The sequence below is a fragment of the Heliconius melpomene genome, chromosome 17 (genome assembly GCF_056956725.1).
Source record: "Heliconius melpomene rosina isolate 202511_hmr_F chromosome 17, ASM5695672v1, whole genome shotgun sequence".
In the NCBI taxonomy this organism is placed as follows: domain Eukaryota; kingdom Metazoa; phylum Arthropoda; class Insecta; order Lepidoptera; family Nymphalidae; genus Heliconius; species Heliconius melpomene.
In genome coordinates, this window is record NC_140405.1 from 6,741,718 (window position 1) to 6,766,726 (window position 25,009).

The window sequence follows — 25,009 nt, forward strand, 5'->3', positions numbered from 1 at the left end:
AACGGCGGGATGTGTCAACAATTAAATGCGTTTTTCTGTAAAACTATTCTCAATTTCGAAATATTGTAAAAAGCAAATTTTATCTTCGTTTAACGTAGAAAATTAAAAAAGTATTTTAAAGGATAAGGATTAATACCATTATGGAAAAATATCCCTCACAATAAAAAATATATTGAAATTATTATTTTTAGACAGAAAAATGATCACTACACGTTATTTTTAAAAGATACGAATATGCTGTCGCGGACTTTTTTGTAGATCTTATTAAGAGGAACAATACTCCAGTACATTTTTTTCATGTAGTACTTACCATTAGAGCAGCGCATGCGCGAAAGTGTCTCAACGGGTAGGACTTTATACACATTTATCGTATTTATGTTAATTTACATAAGAATGTACAAATAATAAACTATATATAAACCTTCTACGAAAAACACTCGACTTAATGGTGAAGACCGCATCAAAATCCGTTGGGTGGTTTAGAAGAAGAAGAGTTAGAAACAACAGACAGACACGAAAAGCGACTTTGTTTTATAAGATATAGGATAGGATAAGGAAATAAGAAGTAAAAACAGATATTACGACAGTGACGAAACGAAACGAATCTGTTAATATCAAATGAAGATATATTTGCGGTTTAATGGCCAGAATACCTTAATTTGAATATTTACTATTCTACCCGACGAATTTTATACCTTCTGGCCGCCAATGAACGTCTTATTAGCTGTTAACTTAACCTAATTAAAGATTTTATTAGGACAATGAATTAATGTGACATAAATTATTAAATTCAATTAAATTTTCCCATCAAATCATCGAAAAGCATTTGGAAATATTTTTATAAATAACTCTATAAAAATACAGTGAAAAGCTAGAGCCGTTCTTGAGTTATAAATGATGTTACTAATATAAGTAAAGAACATATAAAACTTATACGAATGTCATCAAAAATAGACAATATATTGCAATTTGTACTTTTAATACAAGTAATATTTTACTTTAGAGTTGTTATTTTTGATATAATCCCACACGGTCAAACAGTTTGACCTAATATTAACCATATTTAATAAATAACTCCTTAAGTAAGTTTAAAAGTAGTTTTTATAAAATATCGGCATGATTATCAATATCCGGGAAGATTGATTCAGCACTTAATGAGTTCGGGAAAAGGGATAATTGCACGTATGATCTGATTGTTATACTTAAGAATTATGAGGCTATTGTTAGGAGGTAAGTGAAAAGAATAATTACAGGATACAATTACCCATTTTTTATTTTTTATAAGACGCACATGTTGGCTCAGAGAGTCTCTTAAGTTTTTTATCATTTAGACGTGTGTCATTTCGAGATTGCTTCCATTGTTGTCGAAACGTGAGTGATTATCGATATCAAAGACTTTATCGTTTGAACAAATAAACTAGTCAATTTTCGCAGTTTAATAGCATTTTCATAAGTAAAATAAAAACAATGGATGTAAATGAAAATAATTCAATTAGATTAAAAGTATAATTTCGATTCCATTTGATGTAATACTTTTATCGTATATTTTTATATGTATTAATAAATATATCTGTATAAATCTTAATAGATTATTAATGGTTTATAATGTTCCATATCTAACGTAACAAACATTACTTTGTTTATGTAAATATATTTTTGAGTATAATTAATTTTAACTTTATATTTTTATAATAAATCCTTTTAAATTAATATTATGACTTTTTACTATTTTTTGTGTAATAATAAAGAAAGTATAATCTTACAGGTTTATATTTTATCTTATCGATATTGTGTTTTAAATAAAATACATGTTATATTTTCAATAAAATTTATTTTATTTTAATATTTGATAGGTACGTATGTAAATTTCCTACTTCATTTCACATTAATATATCTGTCTATAATAAATAGTCCACATTGGCTAAGATAGCTTAACAATACATACATATATATACACAACTAGTTTTCTTTATAAAACTACACATATACAACGATCTTTTACAAACTAAAGGAATGTGGTAGCGAAGATTATGTAGGTGTTCGTTGACAAGAAATTTTATGAATATACCTTAGGCTTAACAAGCTTGATGTTATTCTCATATTAAAACTTTTCAGCAATCCATAATAGGAACTATAAACAAGGTGAGACCGTGGCTTCTAAATATTGATATGTCACTTTGGTATTCTATTTATTTAACGATATATTCCAAAGTTTTAGCACCTGCGACATAAATTAAAGTTAAAATATAATTCTGTCTCGTAAATCCTCACATTTAACTCCTTTGTAAACAGCCAATATAAAAACAGTAAATTTCACTGTGCTCTACTTTATAAATGTAAACAGCACTTTCTATATTTTTTTCATCTCTTAAGGACCTTAAATCTGACATTATACTATTTATAAATAAAACAGTTTCTTTGTGCATACTTAAATTTATAGCCATCTTTCACAAAACTTAACGCCTATATATTTACATGAATTTACAAGCAAATTGGTGAAATAGCACTCTAGTATAATTTACATAATTTATTTATTCGGAACATCATTCGATAGGAATCATATTTCTTACATCAACAAAAGTAAATTAAATATTTAATCAACGATCGTGTTTAGTTAATTGTAAAGGCAAGTCATTGCCGGCCATCCTCTGCCTGGGACTCGGCGATCTGGACCTGATCCTATTCTTTTCCGTTTCGTCATCACTTTCGTGGACATTAATTTCTTCATCTGAATCTGAGTGTGAATCGTATCCTCGTAATTGAATGGATTGCGCTGCTAATAGCGCGGCGGCGTTGGGCACTAACGCTTTAAACGCGCTGTTGTCTAAACTGGGATGGGGTTTAAATGAGCTGTCAAACGTGGATTGAGACAGTTTCAAAGCATTCGCTTGACAAAGAGATTTAATGCTAGAATCGTGATGACCAAGAGCCTTAAAAGCACTGTTTTCACCTCCCATCTGAGGGGCGTGGTACGAAACGGGATTTGGGGAAAGGGAACGGGAACGGGAACGGGATGGTGAGTGAGCTAACGGGAGAGACGGGGAAGGAGAGTTCGGGATGCGGAGTGAGGGAGAGCCACCGCGCTTTAATAGGTTCATGCGCTGGTGGCGCCTCCACTTCGCTCGTCTGTTGGAAAACCAAACCTGTCAGTAACGGTAAACCTGATTAGTATGCCGATCTTGTCTTGTTAACAAATATTCATTTATGCAAATGGCTGTGGTAAAAAAGGTCTGATTTGACTAAATCTATTACAATGTTGACGCGTATGAGATGTTGCATTAATTAGATTACATATTTAAGAGAGATAAATATATTTTATTTTATTACCCAATCAAACTGAATCGGAAGTAAAATTTAAAAAGCTAGATGTATATTTACCTGAACTCGTGCTTCTGAAAGTGAAGTCTTAGAAGCTAATCTTTCTCGTGTTGAAACACAAGGGTAATGAGATTTCTCGAATTCCTTTTCTAATTCTTCAAGTTGATCGGGACTAAACGTCGTACGATTTCTTCTAAACTTCGGTTGTTCTCCATCCAGTGATCCGGAATCATCGCCATCCACATCTAAATTAAATAATTGAGAAAGAATTAACAAATTGAGTAGTCAATGCTTATCTAACGAAGCTAAAATGTACACCGGAAAATAGCAATTATATAAAGTTTCTTTAAAACACCTACCTACTTTTAAATGTGAAAAGAAATAATTATATTTGATGCTATTATGGAGAAGTTGAAAAAATTGTTGGAGTATTTGTTTACATTTTTTTTTTTATTCTCCGGTTTGATTACCTATGGAATTCCAGATCTAGGCATACTAATATCTAGCAATAGAATTTAGTGTACTTATTATGAGAAGTACTTACGTATCAAATAAATAAAAGAAAGAAAATAAATCATAAAACAATTGGCTCTCAGTAACAAAAAACGTTTTTAGTTTTATGAACTTACCGATAAGGCCACGTCCTGATGATCCCAAAAAACCTTGTTTCATAGCATCTGGGTGGGGTAGTCCTACATTAGGAGCTGGCACTCCAGGTGGCAGTGGTAGACTTCCAGGTGGCCATACACCACCACCAGCCCATGGGAACCCTCCATAGGGTGTTGGCGCTGCATATAGACCGTAGCCTGCTGCTCGAGCGAATTCTGCAGCTGCACGTTCTGCCGCTCTGTTGCGCAATATCCGATTGATGGAGGAAACGCTTGGGGCCGTAGCGTTTGTACAAACACCTATAAATAAATAAATTGATTTATTTATTGTTACCATAATCGTACTAAATATACATAAATATATTTATTTTTAAAGCCGAACAATGTGTTTAACAAAAAAATAAAGACATATTTTATTTCTATCAGTACTTAACAAAATACGGCTAATTTCAAATAGTGTATAAACAATATTTTTTATTTTTTTACAGGTCGATTGATAAAATACCTAACTGCATCGACATCGTACCGCAATTTTCTATTTCACATCCTTTTTATATGTGAGCCGTAGTCGTGCACAAGCTGTTACAAGATTATAGTTTTCTATACAACTTCTTGAGCAACGTCCAAGTAATTGCAATATGTACAGTAAATTAGTGACCAGCCAGCAGCACGTTAAAACCGATGCGTCATTGGTCGCGTTTCAAATCGGCAGCCATTATACATTTTAATGCGTGCTGAGGATCGCGTGTCGGCACAACCTTGGCAGAGCCATCCCATGTAATTTTCAGGAAACACTCTGGTTAAGTGGTATAATTTAATCATACCCTGTCCAGTTGTAATTGTCGTAGATTTCGTTGTAGAGCTACTGAGCAGTTGCTCTGTGGACCAGTGTGATATAAAATTCTATTTTTTTGTTTTTTATATATAATTGCTTTATACAATGTTATACAATTATCTTGTTTGGTTGTTATTAAATTATAAATATCTTTATAGTATTAGGTTTTTTTTATTCTGACCATTGAAAATATGCAAAATTTATTGATCATTATTTATTTTATTTCATAGAATAGATTTATTTATTTTTCAACTTGACTGTATCACGGTAGGCAGAGGAAGAGTCTAGTGTTAATGTCTTAACACTAGACTCTTCCTCTCTCTCCATATACCGCCGATTTCTAGAGGTATTGCATGGCGACTGGCGGAACTCGACGCCGCGTTTTACCTCGACGCCATAACCTGTCGCGTTTTCAGTCACACTTGTGCTTCTACGCCACTACTGGCCTCTTAATCAAAACTTTATTTTCATCATTCATTGTCTAATATATCGCAAACAGTTAATTTCACTTAACAGATATGAGTACATTATGAGTAAGTGCATTATATTTGCTCGTATATAACTACTTAGCTATTAATATCTGCGCACGTATTTCCCTTTGCCAATTATCGTTATACAAAGTCATATTCAATTGGAACAATTACACCAAGGAAGCATAATTTTGTCTAATTGCTTAATAGACGCCTGAAGTGTACTGTCAAAGACATTTTCCTGGATCCCTTGTTATAGACAATTACCTATAGAGTTCAATACATAAATAAACCGCCCTACGACTACACTATATTTAATTTCTTTAAATTATAAACTTTGAAATTTCTCAAGCGTAGCAACGCCTATTTATTTAATAAAAATATTAAATATATTTAATATGGTCACGGTCCATAATGAAGCTCTATTGAGGCTCCAGAGAACTTTGGCGCGGTGCTGCCACCATCACCATCATCCTGTTATAATTTACTCAAAACACAAAGCCTTATATAGTATAATACTAATGACCAGTTGCGCACCTCCGGTTATTGTTAACACGTCAAAAGTATAAAAAGCTGCTCAACACAATTTGTTTGCTTCGTAATCGGTGCGTTAAGATGCCTCCTTAGAAGGTATTCTGTTCCAACCCACCGCCAACACCACAGTATTCCTGAGAAGTACGTATTGAAATCATCACCGATGAGACCTTCAATTAAATTGATTTCGATATAGGTCTTACGAAAAAAAAGTATACCGTTGAAAATGTAAGGTTTTGTGATAGTACCGACCGTTGTCACTTTAATCTATTTCCTTGCTCATCGATAATATGAAAAAATGTACATGGGAACTGTTAAAGGCGTTTTTGTCACAAACAACTATTTACTGTGCCGTAAATAGTAGGTACCTACACTTTTTAATTTAGATGGCAGCATTACCAATTTAACTACGGTAGCTTTTTGCAAAAATCTAGTTTTTGGAAATTTATATTAACCGTTTCACAAAGTTAACTTTAACTTATTTTAATAGATTGTCTTGTTGTACTTATTATTAATATTCACTCATATTATATTCACAATTCAATAATTTGCACTTGCATAAGCCTAAATGCAAGTGTCAATTCTGACGTTAGTTCGGGCGTGGCTATAATGAAATGATTATTAAACTCACATGTCATTTCCTTTTTTTTTTTAATCTTCAACAATGACGTAATGACAAAGACCACTGGTTAACTATTTGTTTTGAAAGAGATCATTATCCGTCAACAGGTTGCAGGTGGGAATGCGATATCTATAATTGTTCTTTTAATGATTTGGGATCGAATTCGGGCTATAATGCCTAGTCACGGTCATGCAATTTGTCTACGGTCGTTTAATCATGATTAGTCTCAATGGGGTCCGCTTTTATTAAAGACATAGATATTTAAAAAAAGAAGCTGGTCTCACTTGGTATCTAAATACTCTGTGGACCTATTTGGACTACTGGTAATATCATATTTGTCTAATTACTGAGTAAACGATATATAAATTTGGATGATTTGTGTTGTCAGTTGTAACGACCCATAATAAAAAGCAAATTGATTTAAAAATGTTAATGTTTTCACTCCGGACTGGTGTTATGTTGGTACCTGCCTAAAAGCGAGGCATGTCCAAAGATAAGACAATCCGGCGCCGTCTGCCATGGAGTGTTTAATCGGGTTAATTTATCGATAATTGACGGAAAACCTTTTTGTTTGTATTGCCGGGAAGTAACAGTAATTGTCACGCCTTTGAAGATTTACGTCCGCTTCTAAATTAAGACATTAACAATCGGATCTCGTGCCTAATGGTTTGGAATGAATTTATTTGTTTTACCCGAACCGGCTCTCGATAAATTTGATTACTCCCATTACCGGAGGAGTGGAAATTGAACTCGAAAGAGTCACCTCATAACTGATTACGAAAGCTAATAATCATATTATGGTGAACGTTCCACGAAGTGAAAATAATTAGTTATTTTTATTGCTTGTACACTATTTATACAAAAAGCCTGATTATTTTTATGTCTTCCAAAGACCATTAAGTTGTGCATCAAGATTATCATGACTATAGATAGCAAGAGATTTTAAAATGTTTTATAATTAAAGAATTAAAGGTAAGTCATTAAGAGCTCATTTGAGGGAAGTCACGGACGGTCCCCCTCTCGATCGGGGGTAAACGACACTAATTGTAAACTTTCGTTTTGTTACGTATCGGAATTATACGCGATGCGCGATCCGAAATCACGTCCGCTCCGAACAAGTGGAGCCAGTTAACGAGTGAGTGGCATCACGTCGTCTAAATGAATTATTGTTGGCTTTATGGAGAACATAAAACGATGAGATCGGAGGCAATCAGGCGGCACCCGCGGCGTGGACGGAGGAAAAAGGTGTCCGCGCCGGCGGGGGGCCGCTGCCGGCCGTTGCGCTAAACGCCCACGCGAAGCCGGGTGCCGCTCGCCGCTCCTCTACCACCGTTTCAATTAGCAATCAATAGCTAAATTAACAAATGTGCCAACATTATTAATGACTATCGATGTGCGATAGCGAATTCTTCACGCGTTCATATTATAAGCCACAACGATGTGATTTAAACAAAAAATATAGTAACTTTCAATAAGTATTCGAGTGAACTATATTTTTTAATTACAATAGATTTTATACTGAATATAAAAATCATGACCGTAAACATTGATATGACAGGCAACACTGGCAACACTGGCAACTTTGCTGGGAACCAATTTAATACTGTAACAAATCAATAAATCGGTTTATTGGAACCTATGTGGATATCGATTTGATTTATTTCCAATCGACCAACGAGGCGATACCTTGTTAGTAAATGTCAAAAAACTCGTTATATAAAAACACTTTTCTATTCTTTGACGACAACGAGGGAGTATTCTGACGGTTAGAGTAACTTTGTGCGTTTTTTGTTATTTATCTTAAATAAGATAAAAAAATACTTGAAGCCCATAATAAAAAGAAGAAAGTGACGATTGCGCTACAGTTTTCACTTAATTATATTAATGTTAATTAATACATAAATAATGGACCAAGTTTATTATTTTACACGTTTTCTTTCAATTGTCCATACATTATTTATCTCAAAAAAACAAACTTTCAAATCGAATATCTCATTATAATCGTTATTGCAATCATATTTCAAGCCGAACTATCTCGCCAACTATCTCGATAATTGATTGAAAACAGTGACATAAAAAATAAATATTTTAACGGCCTCTCGTAAAAGTTCTCGTCATTGGCCTTGCTAATTGATCGGCGCCACTAAATAATTAATAATTAAAGCAGCCCCTACGTATCTACAGTGGTTGGAGAACGAAGAGAATGCTATTAATCTAAATTTGGTCAGTAGCTAGAGCCGGCCGTAACGGCTGGTAAAGCGATATCGATTTAGTCGATAAGTTGCGTAAGCTATTGTCGAAAGCTGCGTAGTCATCGCCAACAAAGGCGGTAGTGGGCACCTTATTAAAATTTAGACGATCTCGATGAATCGCTCTGTTTTGATAACCGCTTCCGAAGACTATCGACAATTAACGTAAATGCATGTAGAGGTGAAAGCAGTTTTTTTTAGATTTCTCCTTTAGTTAAATGGAATTTTAATAAAAAGTAAATATTATTAAAAAGTAAATATATTTAAGTAAGTACCGGATAAATTTACGTAATCATTATTCTTTTTTCCTAATTGATATTGACTCTACTTTCAGATTAGTTACATAGCAGCGAATGATACATTGCCACCCCCAACAGGTGGCCCCTGTGATACTAAAAAAATATTTGATTTTCATTTATTATTCTAATAAGATATACACGGAATATAGGTATATAAAAAAAAACATTAGAAAAATAATAACAATATACTTATATGGAAAAACTAATTTTACAAAATTAAGTAAAGTTCAAGAACAAAATTTGTTTTTACGTTTCAATTCAGATTTACTATCTCCTGCCAAAAAATTTATTAAGGACATAAACAAGAAATATCCATCCATCCTAAATATCCATATCCTAAGAGGAACCTTAATGTACCTACTTACTTTTAGGTATGTTATGTTTGTTAAATCTCGTTTTAATAAAAAAAAATACCAGACTAAATTTATATTCGACTAAAAAGATGTTATAAAAATATAACATACATACAAATAATGAAATTAAAATTTAAAGTATTTTTTTTTACTTTAAAACTGTTATTTCCTGTGAGAATTGCTCATTCAATATAATTATATTGAAAATAACACGTTTTATAATCATAAAATATGATTTAATCAGTCACGAAATTCTCAATATACAGTAGATAGATAGTACATTGAAAGTATGCCGCTATTCAGTTATGAAATTTAATCAATTTAGTCAGTTTCATAAGCACGTCTAAAGCTGACCACTCAGCACGCGTTTCTTCATAAAAACCCAAAGCATTGTACGCGATCATTTCGTTATAAATTTGATTAAAATTCTATTAGTTATGTTCCATAGACTTAGCAATCTAATTTAGAAATAAATATTTTTTTCAGCATCACGCTGTATCCCGCACAGAGCAGGATAGGCAGGGTTCCAACTAGATAATGTATGATTTCCATTAACGTAAGCGAGTTACCTAAAAAGTATGTATTTACGTATTAAGTCATACACTTGCGCACCGCTTTTTGCTCTATGTGAATATTCATTATTACCTTTATAGGAATTAATTTATTTAAGCGTAGGTACCATGTAATAAATTGATGCCAGCCGTGGCGCAGGGGCACAAGCACAGGTTGTGGGTTCGATTCCCACTCGAGGATATAAAATATTTAATAATTGTCATTTCCTCGCTCTGGCTCACAATGCCTCCAGAATACGGCTTAAATGGGGAACAGAACCCTCGAGAAAAACGTAGGGTTTTTTAACATTAAGGGCGAAAATTTTGAAATCACTAGCGACCCGCTCGTGATTTCGCTCAACTTAGAAAATTATAATTTTTTGTTCTATTATATTATTAAACGCCATCAATAACATTTTTTCCTTTCCAATTATCTTCCATGTACAGATACCGATCCATAACGATTTTATTATAAGCAAAGGTTAGAAAAACAAATACCTACCTAATATACAAAAACATTGTGACATTTACTATATCTACATTTACAATGATTTATAGTACAATAAAACGTATCTACGAATTAATGTAAAAACGTATAATGTTACTACCATAATGTTAATAATTCACTTCTAATCAATTCTTATTACACTGGATTCCCAAGTAGATAGCGGCTCCTTCATCAGCAGGTGGTCTGCTCCGGTCAACACGCTTTGATACACCGAAGCCATCGCCCGATCTAATAGAATCAATCATAACTACATCTCGACTGTAGACAGCAACTCGTGCAATGAAAACGAACAAAGCCTTTACAATTCCTTTTTTTAACGTCACTCTATATCCCGCATGCAGTAGGGTAGGCAGAGGGAACCTAGTGTTAAGTCATTCTGTTCTCTATTTTCCGAATTCTGAAGGCATTACGTGTTGAATGGCGAACTTCAAGTTCACGTTTCGCCTCGACACCAGATCAAAGAAACTAAAATATTAAATATTTAAATTTGTCGAATGGTAATCGAATCCACAACTGCCGCGTTTACTACGCCCTTACAATTTCACTCACTAAATGCAAATGTAACTGTACAATTTAAACTTCCGAGGCCAAAACTACTGTATTTAACAACAAATATGTGAGCATTTACGCAGAACAGCCGACCGAGTTGCGTGCAATTTTCGAATACACCATAGTCATGAGCGCACCTCGATCGAGCAATTATTTTAAACACATTTCAACAAATGACGATAATGTCAGCCAGAAATGGAGATAAGAAAAACACTACGGTGACACACGTTCCACAATATCCCTTCGACTTCCAATCATAAGATCCACTTCTCTGTATGAAATGCCAAATAATTATCTGTAGTTACTGGCTTACTTCATTTCTCAAAGGAACATATTTTAAATATCATGCTCGAAGCTCTAGGCTATTAGCGTAATAGTTGCACGACTTGCATTTTTAATATATGTATTTTTTTCTCATGGAGTTTATGAAAATTTATATTTTATTTTATTTTTATATTATTTGACACCAGCGTTTCACAGGTGTTATTAATGGCACCTATGCCTTATTAGAGAGTATTTCTATTTATTCTTCAAAAAATTTTATAACATAAAATACTGTCTTTTAATTAAGCCCTCATTATCAAAACAATAGGTAGGTACAAGACGAATTGTTAAGATATTTAAAACTAATATTGTTTTTTTTTAAGTAATGCAAATGTAAATGTGCTCTTTTAGAATATATATAAGAAACTATGCTTCGTCCTATGCCCTATATAACAAATGGTGTTTGTAAGAATTTTGTTTTAATTAGTTATATGTGCCAGTTTCTCGTTTCTCTGTTTACACAATTACATAGGTACTCCTAAGAAAAGACGCCAACTAGAGCTAGATTTAACGATAATTAACCAATTTAACATCTCAGTTTTGCGAGGTGCTCTCATCACGAAGAATATTATCACCATCTAATCCGGTCCCTAGTGATATCATGAACCAGAAATGGTCATGAACGAAACCAGTTTAACAGACTGTTGCATGCTCTCCCTACTGTTTGCTAGAAAACTGCAAATGCATAACTTTTGTAATAGAAGAGAGCAAAAATTACATTTCTTCCATTGCAATTATATACCTTAATAGAATATATTTATGGACTAATTTACAATACATGTTCTTGGCCAATAGAGCTGGTTTTAGTACATACTTTCGTATTACGCATGGACACGAGAGGTGTCGCTCGTGCAATTATCGCAATTGGCTCGTTGGCCTCAAAGTCAAGAACGCCCATCACGTTGGTTTATTAAACTGTTCATATTATCCTAAATAAAAAAAAAATACATTAAATTTACTTTATAATAATAATAATAAATGTTAAATATAGAATGTCTTATATTATAATTTTACTAATATTTCCAATTGTAGAAGCATATTATTTAATATTAATATTTTAATTTTTATTTTTTAAAAAAAAGTTATAAAACATAACATTTTATCGAATATCACTGACGATCTTTAAAAAAAAAGTATTTTTTTCTTATATACCTAATATGTTTTAGTAAAAAATAAGTATATAGGGCTGTTTACAATAGACCCCTAGTTAAATCCATCTATCTATTAACTTCAAAACATCCATATCATATTACATTATATCCGTTGCCTCTTAGCCGCCATTATTGTAACTAATAGGCGATATTCGGGGTTGCATTTAGTTGGCTTTACCACCTGACCTCCCAAAATGTATTGACATATAACTAAATAACTACCTAAAGTTCAAAACCCAAGCCCCTTAATCCCTTAATTGGATATTTAACTATTTAATAACCCACTAGGTGAGCAGAGTGCTTCGATCTTGTTAATTTTGTATTAAGTTACGTGTTCTGAGTTAGGTAAACTTGAGGTAGTAGTAGATAGCTCATATGAGCTTGCATCTCGTATTCTAGGTGGGGAACACTAAAGTTGGAATTAATATCAGCTTCTCGCTGTATCCCGCACACAGCAGTATAGGCAATAGGAACGTAGTGTTAAGACATTTCATTCTCCACTTTCCGCCGAATTCTGGAAGCATTGCGTGTTGGAATTAAATGCAGGAATTATGTGTCAACACGGTGCATGCATAGGTATACCTGGTGTGTTGCTTGGTTGTTTGTTTAACTGTAGTTATTCTAAGAACTAGCGCAGTCTAGGAATTTACTTTGAAATGATTTTAAAAATAGTAGGTACTTAAGCTTCTGAATTAATTAATAAAATAGATTTCTAACAGTTTCGAAGTACGAGCAGTTATTTTTATTATAATAACAGTCAAATAAGCTTTTTTTTTTGCGTATGTTACATACGTGGTGGAGGATTCTATTCCCACTCGAGGCAATGAAATATTTAATATTATCATTTCCTCGCTCTAAAAAGTGGGGAAAGGAAGCTAAATATAATATAATATATGTAATAAAATATGATTATATATATAGGAAGAAGAAAACTTTTATTAAAGAGCATCAACATAATGTTTATATTATAAAGTTACTGAAAGCACGCACGCATGAGCTTTGTAACACGAGAAGCACACTGCATACCGGTAGTCATGCCAATATGAAATAAAATTTAAGCTTCATACTACATTTAAAAATGGATAAAATACAGCATCTTTAACGTCTTTAAACATGAATTACTTTTGAAAAACTGTTCCTTTTTTGTTTTATTTTATTAAGCATGTGGAGTAGTGCGTGATTATTATAAAAATATTAATATAAAATCATAATTAATATACACCATTTTTATAGATAATCGGAATTATTTGTAATTCTAAGTAAAGATATTTTGCAATTATGTACACAGGCATAATATCGCAGTAGATACTTTTACAAACACTTTTTCTTTTTTTTTACAAACCGATAACTAATGCTTAGAAGAATACCTTCTAAGCAATACGCTTTTTTCAATATATATTCAATAACACCACAATATTATATATTTTCAATTTAATAAATTAAAAAAAAAAAAATTGGAAACAGCATAAAGTAAGGTAATCTATATTTTTACCTACACTTACTTTAAATAAGTAAAAATGTCTGTGATTTAAAAATTACCGAAGTCTTTTATCAAGTAATTTATTTAGACGATACTAAAAAACATAAACAAACTAAGTATTTTAAAATATTTGCCTCTATGTCTGTATTTTTGGTTATTTGGGCTAATGTCCGGTAAAGTTGAACTAACTATTACTAAAATATAAAGGGGGTTGTCGAGCACCATTAGGTTACTTTTTATTCCGGAACTCCTGCGAGATCACGATTCATGTGAGAAAAACTGCATTTGTTGTGTGCGCATACCTACCGCCTACTTAGATAGGTAATGATGATGAAATAATTAAATATTTTTATACTTATTAGAATCTCAAAAGATTCAAACCACAGTAAGAATAAGTGTTAAGTTACGTGTAGAACAGTATAGATACCATACTAAAATATAGTAGTTAATTAAAGTAGGTACTATTACATAAAATATCTACATAGGTAAAAAATGTTGGATATCTTGGTAAAATGTTTAATATTTAACACTCACCTTCAGAAATTAATCTTTCGCGGATTTCCCAAGCGAAGATAGTTGGATTTTCTCGTTTATACTGTTCTATCTTGGAGACAACTGCTGGAGTTGCCACTTTAGGTTTGCTGCCGCCGATGAGACCTGGAGGTCGAAGAGTACCTGTAACCAAATTAAGCAGTTTATAAAAATATTAATTATCATAGTAATATACTATTTATACGTATTAATCCGTTTTAAATAGACTGCTTTATGTAAAGTCAATAAACTAAGTAAATAAACGGAACCTTTCAATTTTATTTAAGTTTAACAATAAACTTTTAACAGTGACACCTGAAGATTTGAAACAAAAAAATAAAATCAAATTAAATCCATAATAAAAATACCAATAATAGCGACACGGTAGCGATTGATGCAATTTCATTGAGTGCTAAACGTGAGTAAACGCGTCTACTGCCGCAATACCGTGCGCACTCATCGTTTAAGTCACAGCTGCAATTACCTATACAACATATATCGACGTAATAAGGTTCAAATTTAAAAGTTGAAAAGTATCTTACGTTACCGCTTCAGCCTTCAAAAGGAAGATGGACGTGCTCTCCTAAAAAAATCGATAATCAAAGGCGCGGTACAGAATAATAATGAAAACTGCAAATTAGTATTAATTATAGAAACAATGACATCGACTTAAATGAAGTCGGTGCTGCGAGACAGGAATACCTAACTTGTTTTGGGGTTAGGCAAATTGTTTTTGGTGTATGATGTTTTTGTGGCATTCGTGTCCAACATAGATTTGTAAAATGGACACTACATCATCGAATAAATATTCGATGATATTTGGGAATTTTTGGGAGTTTGCATTTTAAATTATAAAACAGATAATAATTAAATTGTGCGGCTTTATTAAAATATTATTATTGGAAGAAAAAATACTACTTACTGTATAACTATGAATATTGTTTAGGAAAATCCATCAAAAGAGAGAGGGAGAGAATTTATATGTATAGAAACTATTCCATGTCCATAAAACAACTAAAATTTTCTTCTAAATTATATTAAAAACGACATTTTAGTTCTCGTATCTATGTATTATAACTAAATCTAATACTCATATAATCACTGTTTTAAGTTGCTGGGCCCAAACCTAAAATTAACCAATAAACTTTTTAGAAAAACTGAACCATAATAAACGCCTTTTAATATTTTAAATAATTAAGTTATTTTTTAACTAAAATATAATTGGTAATAATTCATGAGAATCATATAAAGGCAGGTACGTTAAGGTTTAACGAATACTTAAATACCAAGTTAGCTGATACTCTTAAACATGAGCTCACACCATCAAGATACCTGTTTATTCTGCATGACTTAAATGAACGCTAGACCCAAAAAAATGTTGAATTCTGTAATTCCTAAATCAGTTAGTAGATAATGGATGAGTGCGTGCTCCGAGACAATTACACAAAAAGGCATCGGAGGCAGCATTCCGGCAGACGGCCGCGCGAACCGTTTTTACCTCTTGGACAACGGCCCTCCATACCGATCACGCTGAATAATTCATCACATTATTTATATTCTCATTTTTGTCAACGCCATTCACGATAAATTCATACGGGTCTTTATGTCTTGATAAAACTAAAGCTTAAACCCCAAAATGGTGACGTACGCAAAAACATGTCCAACTTCACATGTATCCAGACCAACGCACCTTTTTAGGGGTTATTATATTTGTAATTTACACTCAATAACGAAATATTTCTACAATATTCTATTTTGGTGAAATGCTTGATTATGGAGCCATGGTGAATGGGCAAATCATAACAAAAATTAAATTAAATTTCAATTTGGAAAAAGAATTCAAATCGGATAATTAGTTCCCTTGTTACTCTATACTTACTGTTATTTTATGGGATTAAAAGTGTTTTTTTGTTTCTTCTCCTGAAAGCTGTAGATTTTCTTTTAATTTATTTTTTCTATTAAATTACCTTCAAAGTTTTCTAACAGCTTTTATTAAAAAGCTTACTGCAGGCTATTTAGATAACTATATGGTTCAGAAGAATTTAAACATTTTGACATTTAACTTTTTAAAAATTTAGTCAATAATGCGGTCAAGTTAGCTGAAAATATAGTGCTCAATGGATAGTGATAATAGTACTCTATCTCTATCTGTATCTACAATATACATAACATTTAAAAGATTCCTAATTCCTAACTTCTAATCGAGTTGGATCTTCTATTAGCATTTAGCTCAGTTAGGCTTATTGCTATAACTAATAACTAATCTTTCAATTAAAATTTAATAAATCGATCCACAACTCACTATGATCGGGCAAAAATAAAATAAAAGTAGGTATAATTAACTATTATAGAATCTCCTCTTTTTAGAAAAAAGAATTCAATTAAAAATACATATCTACTATACATTATTTAAACAAGCAAAACATTTCCTAATTTCCAATTTCTTCAAGCTATCATCTATTTGTATCAAGCACCTTTCACTGCACTGTACAGTAAATACTTAACTAGTACGATTGAAACCTGGCTATATTCTATATAGGCCTAGCAGACTCCCGCCAAGCAGCCGCTCTCCTTTTGATTGATAGGTAAATTGCGGGAGGCCGGCACACCGTTCATTTTGCGGTAATTAAATCGGCTAGGAACGTAATCGCATGACCGGGGCCAATTACTTGCCGTTGCCTATGCGCGGGCGCAGGCGCAAGCGGTTCGTGTAAGATACCTAAAATTGTTATTATTGCGTAAAACGCGAGTGTAGGTGCTTCATGCGCTTTCCATTGTCGGTTGTTGTTGTTGTTATTAAAGTAATTTGATATTGTTGTCTGATAATTATGATGTTGACGGCAGTCGTGGCGCAGGAGCAGGCCTCTACAGTCACATAAACGTGTAACTGCTACAGGTGACTGTAAACGCTACAGGTTGTTAGTTTGATACCCTCTTGAAGAAATGAAATGAATGGTGTCGAGGTAAAGCGCGGTTTTGAGTTCCGCCATTCGATACCTCCAGAAATGGGCGGAAAGTGGGGAGCAAAGTGTGTTAACGCCCGATTCCATGGTTGACATTGGCTCCCTCTACTTACTTCTTCATATATTTAATCCTTTTACAAAAGCGAAATTATGCATAAAAAAGTGGGATATAAACATTGAGATTTGTATAATTCAATAAATAATACACAAGAGCCTACAGGTACATACAGCTTTCATTATTCATTCAACAACCAAAACGGATAACAATTAATCATTTAACAGTCATGAGGACGTGAGTGGATGAACAGTACAATAAGTACCCAAAACGTCAGTATTTTCCAAACAACAGCCATTTATGAGAGCTTAAAGCCATTACACGGTGCGTCTACAAAGAAGGACAACATGTTTTAAGCGAGCTTAGAATGGGCCGAATTCACTTGATTAAATTTGTATTAAAAAGAGAATCTTTGTATTGGCTGGCGCTAACCGACGGGAAACGCACCGTCATGCACCTAATAGATCAAAATCTTCAACAGCAGTGTTCTGGATAGCCCTGGCTCATACAAGTTAGAGTGAAGTGTGTTAACGCCCGATTCCATGATTGATGGATTTTTTGTGAAAGAATTAACAAGACAGCTTGCTTCTTCAGAAGCCATTAATAAATTCAAAACTAGATTCTGATCGTTCTTTTCTATTAAGTTTTTGCATACAAAACCGTATTGGGTTTGAAAAGACTAACTCGGTGTGTTGTTGTACTAATTTAAAAATAGAATTCCTATTATACAATTAATTACTTAACTGTTCCTGCTAGAAAACTTTACAGAAAATTAAAATCAATTGCATCTTGAAATTAAATTGTTTTCTGTCTACCTACCGCTTTTAAAAATATAAAGTATAGTAGAAGTGTGTCAAAGCAATATTTAAAGCTTATATAAAAAGCATTGTATAGATTTTTATCAATGTTTAATTTTTTTTGTTAATAAGAAAAATAACGTTGTCAAGCAATAAAATGTTGAACCAGTTTAATTTCTTTTTTTCTTGAATGACTCTGATTCTCAATGGTGCAATTGATAAAGGCAAAACATTTCGTGTATTAACACACACACACATGTACACGTAGATGTTTAAATACTATATCTAACGCAATATACAACAACTTTGCAGATTTCTTCGTGTGTTATATTTCTATATTTAATATTGCCTACAGCGAAATAAAATGGCATATAAAAAATTACTTATATAAACATAGGCCTAATGTTTACATATTAAAAAAAATCTTAACCTATATAGGACACGACAGATCCTACAATATTAACAAGAAAAAATAAACTGAATTTACTTAGTTTACTAATAAATATTTAATAATTTTGAACTACATTTAATTAAAATAATATTATTGACACACCTTCATTTATTGTATAGTTTATGTAAATTATTCTATGAACAAATTGATCAACCAATGGAACTAAATTAGAAAGTTTAATTAATTTAAATTGATGTTTTTAAATCGTTAAAGAAATAAATATTCTAATACACGGATCGTAAGTCTATACGTTCCACAGTACGAGTATAGTTATTTTGTGAGTCACTTAAAATTATTTTCACCGGCTATCGACGACGAACATCATTAAATATTCAAATTAAGCTACAGAATTGGAGCGGAAAAAGAAAAAGCATAGTTTGTAAAGCAAGAATGTCAACCCTGGTAATTCAATTTTGATTATAGGACCAATGCCTAAATACGGGTTCATTACCGGCCGCGGCGATCCGCGGACAATTTTCTTGAGTAGATATCATTAACTGCAACGTTTTGGGATTACCAAATAAATTTACTGGTTAAAAATTGATTAAATTGCCTTCTCTATTATTTTAGGCATTGTTAGTATGTTCTTCTTGTGTGTCTATATCTATTTATAGATAAAGTTTTTAATTTGTATTTCTGGTTTCAGTATCTAATGAAAAATACTGAGAATTTTGAATTCCTTGGATTTCAAAAATTGTTCCCTATTAGTTCCCTTACTTCTGTATTAATTCTTAGTTACAAATGAGTAGATGAGATGAATAGGAAAAAAATAATTTTAGAAATAATGAACCCTTCTCCTTTAACCCTAATATTTATGCCTTAAAAGCTCAGCAATGCACCTCGCTGTCACTTAAACTATTTTATTTAAAATATGGCATTGTATCAGTCATTTTTTGTATAAAGATTTAAGTTATACCATATTTCATCATAAAAGTCTATTTTCTGTATGTATACAACATAATAATTCTGTAATTTTTCAAAATAATAACCCTCTCAAACAATCAACATCCACCTTCCATTATGAATTAGATAGTTTGATTGAAAGGTTATTTAGGTGTGCCCATTTCTATATAGCAAAGCTAGATAATAGCATTTTGAGCTAAGGCTAGGTGGCTATGTTAAATACGTAAGTGGTTTTACATGACGGCCCTGGGCGGATCGCAGCCGGGCTTCCGTGGGAACCCGCCACGTGACGTTACGAAATAACCACGGGCTAAAATTGATTGACAATACACTCGCGTCGTTATATTTTATAGTATTAGTGTTGCTGGCAATTTTATTAACGGTTGTTTGTTGTCTGTGATAATTTCCAGTTTGTAGCAAGACAATTCATTAACAATGGTTTTTTTAGCTTCACGCTGTATCCCGCTTGTAGCAGGATAGGCAGAGGAGAGAAACCTAGTGTTAAGACACTCCGTTCACCATTTTCTGCCGAATTCTGGGGGCATCGCGTGTTCAACGCCGGGCTTTGCCTCGACACCAGAAGGAAGAAATGAAAACACAGCTTAATTTGGTAGCCATTTAACATTTTATTCACGTATAATTCAATTAGAAATTCAAATATTTATAAAGGGACTAATCTGAACTCGCGCGGTGCTGCAAGAGTTTTCTAAAACTAGACAATTATTTATGTTTCCATATTATTAGTTAATACACGCAACGTTGCTTTTCAAATCGTTCTTTCACGACTCTTGGGCAAACACAAAGTGAGCATGTGTCCTAATTGCGGGTATAGCACAGATCTTGTGTTGTTCTTCAATAGTTGCGTTGTCTTTAATGACAAGTTGCTACGGTGCTCGAGCAACCAGCCGTGGTATTAAACTAATTGACGTCAGTAATTTCTTTACCTCAATTATAAGTTATTTTGTTAGGAATCCAGAAGTAAAAAATTCTATTATAGTTGGTAAAATGAATGGGTGATTTTATTTGAATAAATAAAATCAGCTTCATGCTGTATACTGCGTATTGCAGAAAGAGCAAATGGAGCCTAGTATCGAGACACTCCGTTCTCCACTTTCCACCGAATTTCGAGGCGTTTCGTGAAATTGAACGCCGCGGTACCAGAGCGAAATTTCGAGTAAAATTGAACCTACAACCGTCGCGTTACAGTCACGCCTACCACGCCACGACAGCCTCAATATTTACATTTCTTTTTAAAAGATGAGAACTGTAATCACACCCACATCCGATTGATATCAATCGCATTGAAAGCATTGATAGTAATTATGGTTTGAATAAAGGATTATTAATGCAAGAAACCATTGATACTAAGATAGGTTTGACAGAGCCCGTATTATTTCGATGCTCGCGGCGTTCGCGGCGTTCATGGCGTCGTTACAGTATTGGCTCGCAGACCAGTGGCTTATAATTAACACTCTGCAAGTTTTATGAATCGATTATGATCTAAGCTTTCGTCAATACCAGTTCGGTTGAAACTTTTCAGATGGCTTATCGTTGATCAATGAGGTTTTTATTGCAACCGTGTTATTAGGATATATTTAAATACCATCCCAACACCGACGTTTCCGACATGATCGAGAATAATATACCTACATGAGAATATCAATTTATTTATGAAATATTGTTTATGAATATGAGAATAAAGTAAGGAAGGAAGAATTATTGGTGATTCTAATATATTATCATCTTTTTATCTTATATCTCTATCGTGATATGTTTTAATATTATCTTAAGATTTTACTTATTAAGCAGGTACAAATACTACTCAATTGAAATGAGATATCCAATAGCCCGTTTCACTATCAAATAATTGCATTCCTTTTTAGGGTTTCTTAACCATAATTTTCGCTGTCCGCCCATATATCTGTCTGGCGTACCTACGTGTCACCAGGCTATATCTCATGAACTGTGATAATTAAACAGTAAAAAATTTCACAGATGATCTATTTCTAATGCCGCCATAACAACAAATGCTATAAGCAGAATAAAATAAATATTTAAACGGGCTTCCATACAGCCAATATTATTTTTTGTCGTTTTCATAAAAAATAGTAAGCAACCATTCTTGTGCGAGTCCGCACTTGCAACCGGCCAAGTGCGAGTGCGAGTCCGCACTCGCACTTGGCCGGTTTTTTATGCATGTAGCCAAGACCTTCGTATTTTCACGTATTTTCAACAATAAAGACATAAATTCTAATCATTAGATTTTATTTCCCAAAAATCAATAAAATTTATAATGAGTTATTCCTATTAAAATTATTGAAAACATATAAAAAATAAAATTGCATAATAATGCAGTCAAATATATCGGTTGTGTTTTTATGAGCACTGTGATATGAATACCGCAATTAAAAACTTTATCGTACACATTATGGTGTTGGTAAAAATAATCACATATAAGTAAATGGATAATAAAAGTTTATTATTTGTATTGAATCACATTTCAATTATACGATTTTTGTTTCGTTAAAATCACCATTGTTGTCTCGATATATATATTTTTTTTTAGGTTCATGCTGTTTTCAAAATAGAGGGAACCTGGGAACTTAATGTTACGATACTCCGTTTCCCATTAAGACATTCCCGTTCTCACTCACTTTTCGCAGAATTGTTGAAGCATTGAGTGTTGTAGCATGTTGAGTGGCGGAACTCAACGTCGCTTTTTGTCTACGTGTTATTTTTATTAATAACTAGCGGCCCGCTCGCGGTTTCACCCGCGTGAAGTATGTTATTATTAATTTCTGTCTCCATGACTACGTCCTAGTGTCGTCTATGCAAAATTTGAGACTCCTAGCATTTGTAGTAACGAAGTTTCATACAAACTTTCGACCCCAAAAACAACCCCTTAGAAGTCGAATATTGCAAATTCCCGTCTTAGCAAGCACCTACATCCTATAAGTTACTCCTATGCAAAATTTCACATTCCTAGCACATGTAGTTTCTGAGATTTCGTGATGAGTGAGTGACCTTTCTATTTTATATATATAGATAAATATCTTATGATATTTTTTCTTTACGTTTTACCTATTTAATGATTGGTGATGAGAATTTAGTGATAAGTAACCCAATGTTACTAATATTGTTACCACTATGGTCAGTTCTTATGAACTACACTAGTATGATATATTCATGTAATATTAATAAAAAAAATCCCCAAATCACATGTTTAATTTCCTCGAATGGGAATCGAATCCACAACCAGTTGCGTTGCTCAATGGTTATACTATGTTGAGATATATGATTTAGGTATCTTTAAGAGCAATTTGAAACAATACAAAAAAGTCAAGAAACCACTATATTAGAATTTATCCCTAGCCTACAGAACACTATTTGTTCTTCCTAATATCTAAATCTTACCAAGTAGTTTAGTAACAGCACCTTGCTGAGACAGCACATGGTGAGCGATGTCGTAGTGCCGCAAGCCAAAACGTGACAGCTCCAGGAGCCTCTGCTGTGACAGCAGAGAAGATAGAGGATGAGATGCTCCGCCAGGGTAAAGCGGTGTGCCTGACCCACCACCGGAGGACGATGGTGATACTGGTACTGGAAACAAAATTTGAATTAAAATATAATACTTATCTAATTAAACACATTTTATTACTCATTAAACACATTTTATGTAAGTTTATTTTATATTATTGACTTAGTTTATTATATATTATATAATAATTAATTATATTTCATAAGATTTGCACTGAGACGTTGTCCCCTTTCTCCTCATTACAATTTTTCCGTAATGTTTCAAAGGTTGTCTGGTGGAGATTGCTTAAAGCAATAAGACCGCCTTTGCATACGTGTTTTTCTTTAAATTTTATTTGTGTTGTTCTTTCTATATATTTCTTTTATGTGTGCAATAAAGTATATTCTATTCTATTCTATTCTATTCTAAATTGACTTTACAAACTTAATGAATTATGTATTTTCTACATGCAATTACTTATAAATATTTTTTATTAAAAATTATTGTAAACAAATCTTTGTATATAGATATGGTATCTATATATATTTTTATTAACGTCAGTGGGCGTCCGAAGGCTGATAATGATAATTTTCAAAATAAAAGTATATTTTTAGGTATAGTACTTTGTAGTTCGGTACAGTTAAGTAAAATTGTGTTGTTTTGTTGAAAAAAAAAATACAAATAAAAGAATAACAACATATGAAATCTTTCCAACTTAAATGAAGACAAAGAACCAAAAGATAACATTATATAAGAAAGCGCGCCCAACAAAATTACTCGAAAATGAGGTAAGAAAATGAGAACTAATAACAATAGTCATTTGAGGCGATGTCGTGCATCGTTGAAAGTGGAATTATTTTTTACACTTCTTTCCTTAATTTGAGTGCTTTCGGTAATAGCTTTTTCGATCCCGGACCATTCAGTTAACTGCGCATATTTGTGTAAATTACTTACATTTAATTTGTGTCAAAAGACTAGCGAGTATTGACTCGATTAATTATTAAAAGACTTAAAATATATATTATATTATATTAACTTATAGATAGATCGTTGAACTATCGTGAGAAAGTTCCCTTTGCACTTTAATATTCATAACAAATTTTAAAACAATACTGAACTTCAATTCACTAAATTACCTAAATATTTTTTCTGGAGAACACAATTACATTTCACATGTCCAAATAAAACCATAATAATAAAACTTTGCCCATAAATTTGTCCATTAAATTGAACCAGAGTACGTATCTTTCGTATAAAATGTCGTTTTCACAACAGTTATAAGTATTGTATACAGCCGGTGCAATTTGTCGCCCAGATATGCTAAAGGCCGATCGTAACAATGCTTTCTTATGAACACGTCGTAACACATTCAATTATAAATTAAGCTATTAACTTAATACACCATAATTTGTTTATCGGGTTAAGCATCGAAATTAATGCATGTGGCATAACTTGTCCATAACTTTACACTTTTTATTAGCGAGCCCATAAGGCGATTTCTTTGAGAAAGGCAAAACGCGATCATGGTTTGATAACATAAAAATAGACTTTATTTTCAAAATAATAAGAGCTTATTTTGTTTGGATTTCCTCATCCGATCGACCACTCGGAATTGGACTTCGACGTATAATTTCTGGTGTAATCGTTTCAATAATGGGAGAAAAAAGTGATATTATCTGCCCACGGTCAATAAATTAACACCGTTTAGAGCAAAAATGTAGAGTCTTAGTGTCGCTAGTGTTATAAATAAGGCGAGTTGGTTCCAAGAGAGGTCTCAGAGGCCGTTCGTGTCGCTGAGTGCGTGTATGTTTTTATTTGGATGCGTGAGTAGTGAGGTCTTATTAAAATATTTCGACTGGAAACTGGAAGGACCACTTAGTGGTGCGCGGGAGTTTCACGCCCGAGCTGATACAACATTAAGTCGACAAGATAGCTTATTTG

At 32.8% G+C, this 25,009-nt stretch overlaps 1 protein-coding gene across 2 annotated transcripts in view; it reads right to left on the bottom strand.

Moving 5' to 3' along the window:
* Positions 1–1,811: 1,811 nt before the first annotated feature.
* Positions 1,812–25,009, bottom strand: part of LOC146530041 (paired box protein Pax-6-like) — a 37,048-nt gene continuing 13,850 nt past the window's right edge. The window contains exons 2-6 of one of the 2 annotated variants that reach the window (XM_085200982.1): positions 22,987–23,151; positions 14,386–14,526; positions 3,948–4,226; positions 3,379–3,563; positions 1,812–3,143 (exon numbers count right to left, since the gene is read on the bottom strand). In XM_085200982.1, the coding sequence (XP_085057108.1) occupies positions 2,598–3,143; positions 3,379–3,563; positions 3,948–4,226; positions 14,386–14,526; positions 22,987–23,151 (1,316 nt within the window). In that variant the 3' untranslated portion in view covers positions 1,812–2,597. Of the gene's footprint in view, positions 3,144–3,378; positions 3,564–3,947; positions 4,227–14,385; positions 14,527–22,965; positions 23,152–25,009 lie in introns of both variants that reach the window. The other variant, XM_085200981.1, reaches the window with a different exon arrangement.